General features: G+C 38.5%; 1 protein-coding gene across 1 annotated transcript in view; it reads right to left on the reverse strand.

Moving 5' to 3' along the window:
* The window catches only part of LOC118321667, an 8,491-nt gene extending 3,520 nt beyond the window's left edge, over nt 1-4,971 (reverse strand). Inside the window, exons 1-6 of the mRNA XM_035653108.1 lie at nt 4,910-4,971; nt 4,136-4,202; nt 3,539-3,675; nt 3,190-3,295; nt 2,976-3,033; nt 402-487 (exon numbers count right to left, since the gene is read on the reverse strand). Of these exons, the coding sequence (XP_035509001.1) occupies nt 402-487; nt 2,976-3,033; nt 3,190-3,295; nt 3,539-3,675; nt 4,136-4,195 (447 nt within the window). The 5' untranslated portion in view covers nt 4,196-4,202; nt 4,910-4,971. The remainder of the gene's footprint in view (nt 1-401; nt 488-2,975; nt 3,034-3,189; nt 3,296-3,538; nt 3,676-4,135; nt 4,203-4,909) is intronic.
* Between the last annotated feature and the right edge of the window lie 3,536 nt (nt 4,972-8,507).

The following is an 8,507-nucleotide window of genomic DNA, read 5'->3' on the forward strand; positions in this document are numbered from 1 at the left end:
GCCATGGAGCTCCATTGTTGTCCATAAACTATTAAAACACATTGTAAGGTAACACTGGATGAAATCTCCTGGCAGAAATACTCACAGGGGAAACTGAAAATAGTCCCAACAAATGCACTATTTACCAATGTTGGAGTAATGTTTTCTAGAAACTACAGTGCCCAGCTGTTTAAGGAAATTCTTTTTCCCTTTTTGAAAAATTAATATATATTCGTGACCTGTATTTAAAGATTTACATCTTCAGTAACTACTTGGTTTGGGGCTGAGAGAAAGTCCCAAAGCCCTGATGGATTGTAATTTGGCTTTTCATGGGATTTGTTGACAATTGCAAAAACGTTACCAGCAGTATCCTATAAAAAAGAAACATGACAAAGATGTGGTACATTTGCAATGAAACATACTGTGATGGATGCATGAACTGAAGGGTTCCTGTTGGGGTTGGTTGCAGAACTTACAGTCCCTTTGAATGTTACTAATGACAGAGGAGCTGAGGAAAAAGAACAAAATGAAAAAGATAAATTCAACTGAAACGATATAGTATTAGTGTTTATATTTTGACATTGTGTATAACCTCACACTATATGTTTGAGAGAATAATATCTAGAGCTGAGACAATTAGTCAATAAATTGCAAATGAAAGATTAATCATTTAAACAATTTTTCAAGCACAAAAAGCCAAGCACTCTCTGGTTACAACCTCTCAAATGTGAGTATTTGCTGCTATTTCCAGTTTTATATAACTGTAAATTGAATGTTTTTTTGGTTTTGGACAGTTGTTCAAACAAAACAATCTATTTGAAATTGTCACTTCGGGCTTTATGATACTTGTTTCACAGTTTTCTGACATTATATAGACCAGAAAATAACATATAGATTAATTTGATATAAAAAATAACTGTTAATTACAGCCATAATAGTATCCAGTGTACACTGAAGCATTATATTTGACCCATGCACGGCCAATATTACATTTTATTATCTGATTCTTTCTTTGTCCTCTGCTCTTTATCTGTATGATCTCAGGCTACTGAGTTCAAGCCCTTTTTGAACACATAACAGTCTAAAAGACACGGTTTGAATCTAAATTTCTCTTTGGTGAAATGTATTTGAAATTCCAAACCTTAATAGTTTGGCCCAGAGTAGGCAGGGACTCACATAAAATAAATCAATAAATCTATTTTGTAACCCAGACAGTCTCCTCTGCTGAAAGAGTTATCCATTTAGCTCCCACTCATCATAAGTTGTACTATCAGGCTGACTCATGTTCCCTTTCAGGCTCTTCTCGTACACTTCTTCCCCCAGGCTTCAAATGAGTGGAGGTGTGTGTGTGGTAGGGTTGTCATAAAGATAGTCATTACAACATTAAGGAGTCTCAACCTGATGATATAACAAAATCAATGTGCTTTTAATGTGGATTTAATCCCACCTCTGTTCTGCTTTAGCCAGAAACTTCTTAATTTCAATAAAAACACAATAATTAATTGTTATATTAACATAGTGAGATGATATGCTTTCTCATATTATGTTTATACAAGCTTATTTACATTGAGCATATTTTTTGTCCATAATTGAAACAATTGCATTGCAAGTCAAAGTTCATTAAGTGGCTGTTCCATAGCTTATGTGTTCGTCTTCAGAAAAAATAAAATAAAAATGGAAATTTAAATCTAAAATTTCATGACAACCGTGCAAACTCCATCTGTTGAGGAAGATCATGTGATATGATAAAAATCACCAGCAGAAGCTACTAAATGGACCTCATGGTGAAAATGTTTTCTCACCCATTTCACAGGTGTTCACCATCATATTTTCATGTGAAGCCACAATTGTTGAACAGATTTCCTATTTAATTGTATACAATTTGGCCAAAAGTATGTGGACACCCCTAACATTGCACCCAAATGTGAATATCTCATTCAAAAACCATCACAATTAATTTGCTGCTATGACCCTTTTGGTTTCAGGCTTTCCACAAGATTTTGGAGTCTGGATTTGCTCCCATTCAGTCACAAGATCATTAGTGAGGTCCAACACTGATGCTGGGTGATAAGGCCTCCCATCCCAAAGGTCTTGGATAAGGTTTTAGTGGCAGTTTCTGGTTTAGGCGATGGAGAAGGGGAGAGAAAAAAGCTTGGCACACTTTACACACAGAAATAGTGGCATCTCCAATGTCCATTGCAGGTAAACATGTTTAAAGTCATTGAGAAAGAAGAAGAAGCTTCTTATAACATCAGATCTTGCCTCATAATTATTATGTTTAGATGTTTTCTTCAGTATCTAAAGACCTCTGCATAGTAGTCCGCTCCTTATGTCTGCTTGCGGATAGCAGCTTGAGGCTACATTAGCCGCTATTAGCATATACACACACATCTCTGACCGAACTATCAGCAGTTGAGTTGCATTGTGGAGGAAGGAAGAATGCATCTAATAAAATGGATGATATCTCTGGTTCTGCTACATATTCTGTTCGGTAAAACATTTGTTTTTAAAGCTCAATCTATTACATATATTTCACCTTTTCTAAATGTACTGATACTGTCAATCTAATTGTTTGAATTACTGAAGGGATTCTATAAACTTTCTTATTTTTTTGTTTTTTGGGGTGGGGTTATATTGGACCTCCACTGGTTGAGGTCAAGTTATTCCACACCAAACTGGGAAAACAATTTCTTATTGACCTACTGTGTCATATTGACACAGGAATGGACTTTGCCCAAATTGTTGCCAAAACACTGGACAGGCTTGTCCACATATTTTTGGCCACGTAGTGTACATTTGCTTGCTCATATCACACGTTTTATTGCCTTCTCCACTCAGTAAAGTTCCATCACATACTTATCTTGCTTTTCTTTGTGTTATCTTATCTTTCAAGTATTGTGAAACATCATGAATGCGCCATCTCACGCACAGCATGATTCAGACAAATCCAGCACAAATGATTGAGAGTGAATGATTCAGTGTGTGAATGATCTCACATTGGTCCCTGAGAGAGGCCGCCGTCTCATTCCCATCAATCAGCTGCCTGCATGCTACCTGGAGGCAGAAACGGTGAAGATAAAGCACAGTTACCTTCTGGAAATTGCTATAATTGAGTGATTAAGACCGATGACGTCAAATGAGAGCCAGTTCTCTACTGAATGAACGTTCACTTAGCCTTCATTCACACACGTCGGTACGACTGTGACTCACCAGCGTCCTGGCCTTGGGCTTTGTGCTTTGCATCTGTGTTTGCGCTGCAGCAGTCCCCGGTGAAAGACAGAGTGATGATGGTGAGTCAAAAAGGCCATTTTTGCACCTAGTGTAAAATCAACACAAATTGGATTATTAGATGAGTGGACCTGCCTTTGTCCTTTCCACGCTGGATGTCCTTTTGTGATGCCTCCACTTTTGCGTAAACAGTGCCGGGCAGTAATTATTGTCAGAATCATCCTCATGTTCATCATCACCGTGATGATGAGGCTTGAAATGAACAGGTTCATTTACCGAGCTGGATTTCAAGTAGATCTTCAAACAACTTTTATTACTGTGTGTGACTCACACGCATGCTCCACTGTCCTCACAGAAACACGAAGAAAGCTCAATTGACATTTTGGGTTTGGATGTTTTCACCCCCACCGTCAGCTCAACCCTCTCATTGCTGGACTCCTTACTCTTCACCTCCACATTTCTCCTGCCCTGTGGAAATCAGATGGATCCTCATAAAAACATGTACTCTAAACTGGAATAAATAAGTCAGGAAGCAATGTGATAACAGCAAATATTTGCAGAGAAAAAACCCTATGTGAGTTTTTCTCTTTTCATATTACAACTACCACGCTGAAATAAAACAGATGGCGAGTTTACGTGCAGCTTGAAATGTCGTTCGTTTGATGCTTCAAGGTCAGCCAGTAAAGGCTTCATTTTTAACAACAAACACAAACATCGCAGAGGGAATTAATGTCAAACAGGTACATGAAAACACAAACTGTGAGAGGATTCAGGTGAAGGGGTTAATAACTCAGACAGTATGTACTTCTTGGATTTATCTCTCTACATCTTGTGACTTTTAATGGTCACATTTGTTTGGGTTTTTTTTTTTTTTTTTCACAGTAGATCCCATTGTACTCAGTAGCCTACTGTACAAACCAGTACAAACCTTTACTAATCCAGCTGGGCACTGAGGAAAATGAGTTGGAGGCTCCTCATCAGCTTTCATGGTTTTCCTTAGATAGATAGATAGACAGATGGATAGTCAGTCTTTGGTCACTTTACAAATAAAGACTTACATAGAAAGAGTTTATAAACTATCCAAACACTTATACAACAGTTTGTAAGTAGAGCTAAAATTATTATTCTATTAATAATGTAATCGACTGACAGAAATCTATTCTGATGATCGTTTCAGTCATTTTTGATGCAAACACATTTCAGGGTCCCAGTGTATTGTCTGCTTTTCCTAAATGTTTTTTTATGATTTTAATACATTTTTAATCATTTAGAAGTGTGTGCTGTTGGTTGGACAAAACAAACACTATGTCTCTTAAATTTTTACAAAACAAAAAAAATTATTGATTAAAAGGAGAAAATAATCATCAGATTAATCCATAATGAAAATAATCATTTAGTTGCAGTCCTGTGCAAAATATTTCCTCCATGATTTGTGGCAACCCTGTCAGTTACAAGCCTACACAGTAAAGCTAACACATTAATTAATGCAACTTTTACAAACGTTGGCATTTTGAGTCGATCTTTGAGGGTGGGAGGGGCGGATCTGTGCTTTCTCACAACATGTGACTGACCCCGAATACAAACATTAGCTCCATTTAAACACAGATAGATCTCATAAATCTACAGATCCGGGCCTTAATAACCCAAAACAGGCAGAGCAGCACACTGACACGTTGTGTTGAAGTGGTGCAACGTTATTTACCTTGATGTGATGGTTCGAGTTGGGGAGACAGGAACAACAGCAGGGCAGACGGTGAGCGCCGGCTTTAGTTTGTAAACATTTAAAAACAGCAGAACGGAACTGATGATGACATTGACGTCATCGTCTCAGGACGTCATCACGCAGTTCTCCCGTCGCTAGGTGGCGCTGCGCAGCCGAGCGTCCCACAGTTATCACTGTAACAAGCAAAAGTCTAACTTAGCCTAAGTAAAAGTGGGTTTTATGCAAGTATAATCAGAAAAATGTACTCAAAGTATTAAAAGCAAAAGTACTAAATGCAGAAAAATGCCCCCTGTGCCTGTTACTGTCACTATTATATGTATATAAACAGTATATCATGCATGTAAAAGCTGGATTTTACTGTTGTGGTTGAATATGAGCTAATTTTGACCCATTTTTTGTTTAAAGGACTGTAATTTTCATTATGGACTCATCTGCTGATTTCTTCTTTTTTTTGATTAATCGATTGGTTGTTTGATTTGTAGAACTTCTGTGAGAAATGTTGTGACAATTACCCAAAGTGTCACCTTCACAATTAGTAATATATCATATATTTTACAGTCTTTTCATATGTTTTATATATTTTATGCTTGTGTCTGTCTGTGTTCTATGAGGCTCTTCAACTCATTTTTTAACTTTTTTGAAGTTAAGGTGGCCAGTGAAATTGTATTTTCCGCTCTCTCTTGCCTGGTTGTCTTCTCTCCCTCTATTGTTTCTTTCCTCATAGTAGCCCTTAATGTGAGGGAGGAGAGGCTAGCCAGAGACACAAGCTCAATTAACAGACAGATGTAGGGTGACAATGGAAACACAAACACACACACACACAAACACACCCACGTCTGTACACACACTCAAACCAAAAGATGTGTTCAAAGCTGGAGTGTGTTCATGTGTGTGTTGTCTGACAGGAGCAAGAAGAGGGCTTCCCTAATTGAGTGAGGTGTCATCAGGCTCCAGCAGTTAATCACAACAATGTGAGGAAAGAACTGCAGCCAGTCATCACTGGGGGAAACCAGCTCTTTTTTCCTGCGAGGGAGTGTTTGCACATTGGACACGGGAAACTCACAACTTCCTGTCACGTCTACGGGGACTGTAATTGACACTGAGTTCTGATTATTGTAATCAGACTGTCTGCAGCAGAGATAATAACTGTAAAAGTATATTCTACTGGACCGTGCGTCTGTGTTACTGGTATCGTTTGACTTGGATTGGCAGGTCAGATATAATTTGGCTCATAAATATCTAATGAACCCCGGTTGTGGAGAAGGAACCCAGTGATTAATGACATATCAGGTTGAAGTAACACTAATAACAACATTGATTGCCAATATCTGAAGAGTTCATCTCCAGAAATACTGTATGTATCAGTCTGGTCCAAAGTCATTATCCACGGTTAGTCATTCAATGTTAGAGAGGAGCCAAAACTGGCCTCATCCTGTCAACCAGGGAGATAAATTGCCTATTAGTCTTTTGGGTTTATGATAGTTTTGTGCAATCAATCATGTTTTAAGAATAGGTGCCAAATGGAGGCTCATTTTATTTTAGAATAATAAAAGCTTGTATTCATAAGTATGTTAACAAATTTCCCCCCAGGGATCAATAACATATTTCTGATTGTGATTCTGTTGTTTCCTTTCATAAAATGTGTTTTTTGAGTTATTCCATATTATTATATAAGATATATTCAATATATAGAAACACAATGTTGAGCCTGTCATTGTGTAAAAATGGGGGAAATTTGGACCTCCCAATCCAAATAAAAGCCTTCTCTTTTTTGTTTTAAGCCTCTGAATATCACATTAAGAAGATCCTCTGGAATAATCCTTTAAAGCTTTTCAGTATTGAATAAAAAAGGTCCAGATGAAGTGAATAGAATGTGAATGTCAGTTTAGTTTTTTTAGGCTTGAACGAATTACAACGCACGTAAATGCGTCAGTAGATGCAAAGAGCTGATCTACCTACATAATCCTGCAGCAGAGTGACACCAGTTTGAGGTTTTGATGAGCTGTGTTTCCAGTTGCTCATCTCTGCAGAAGAGAAACGAGGACATTTTTTCATGGGGGCAAATAGTTACTCAATGGATTGATTCATTATATTAATGTGTACCTGAATGCTGAATTGCAAGTATATAAATGTGTTAATGTGTGTGTTGTGGATTATCTGCCAGCCTTCCAGTTGTGGAGGTGGTAGTGGTGGTGGAGGAGCCTAACAGAGGCCCTCTGTGAGTCATGGATGCTCACATCACCGGGAGCTCCTCTAATGATGAAGCCACCAGTGAGGCTGGGAAGGCTGTGTAGGAGTCCAGACCGGAGGAGTGAGTGTGGCCTCAGAGGATGGAGGAGCAGGACCTTGTGGGTGGCTATCTGCCTACAGGCTGAGCTCTCTAGGTGCTACAGCACATCAAGCGTCGCAGGAGGCTACGCTTTCTCAAAATCAGGAGCACATTTAAACCAATTTTGGTTGTGCAAGAATGATTATACAAAGGGCCAGTTCACCTAAAACATGTGCGATAATCCAAAAAATGGCTGAAGGAAACAAACCCGGTGTCGACGCGTAACTTTGGTCACATAATAACGAGAAAGATGATCTCTGGCGTCGGATGGAAATTAACTTTTTGATTCTGACACAGCCATCCACGTCAATAACTTTGATCCCTTCACAGTCGATGCTTTTTGCCAGTTTTGGTCTGGTGTTCACAGACAGCGAATGTTCAGTGCTTTCAGCGTTCATACAGTCTTTTGCCCAGGATCCTTACTGTTTGATGCACATGGTGTCAAAAAAACACATTTGTTCATTTCTTTTATCCAGCCATGCGGATGGTTTTAGTTTTTTGAGATCTGCCTCTGCGCCAATACTATGGAGGTTAATGCAATTTATTTTAGATTCAGAGAATTCAACAGTAACATGACTTTCCAGAATTGGTGTCCCAAAGCACATGCTGTAAACAGTTTTTAACTGGAACTCAACCGAAGAAATAGGCCTTGTGAGTTTTGTAGACACTGTGTTCTGAGGATTATCCAAAGCGGAAGAGTAAACAACAACGTTGTTAGTTACTGCCTTCCAAAACAACTCATATGAGCATCTCCATCGTCAGGACATCTTTTTTTTTTCAGTGCCTTCCAAAACAACGGCTGTTTTCTGATCTGCTGCTTCTGTGCAGAGATTTTTGCAAGTGAAAAGTCTTAATTAAGTCCCAAGACAAACCCGTCCTAAACTTTTAGTTTCGACTCCTAAACAAGCCGTTATCTAAATTTCACAAAATTTACATAATAATTTATAAACAGAGAGCGAACTGTTTTTTTAGTTAAGTAGGTTATGTAAATGCTTAATGGACTGAACCTATATTGTGCCTTTCTGGTCTTAAGCCCACACAAAGTGCTTTACACTACATGTCACATTCACCCTTTCACGCGCATTCACACACTGATGTGAAGTGGACATCAGAAAGTAAGTAACCATTTACACACTCACACACCGATAAAACAGCATCAGGAGCAATTTTTGGTTTAGCGTCTTGCCCATGGACGCTATGGGGAGGAGCCGGATATTAAACCGATATTAATATCTATCTATCTATCTA

The sequence above is a fragment of the Morone saxatilis genome, unplaced genomic scaffold (assembly GCF_004916995.1).
Source record: "Morone saxatilis isolate NCDOM2014 unplaced genomic scaffold, NCSU_SB_2.0 Contig0, whole genome shotgun sequence".
Lineage (NCBI taxonomy): Eukaryota > Metazoa > Chordata > Actinopteri > Moronidae > Morone > Morone saxatilis.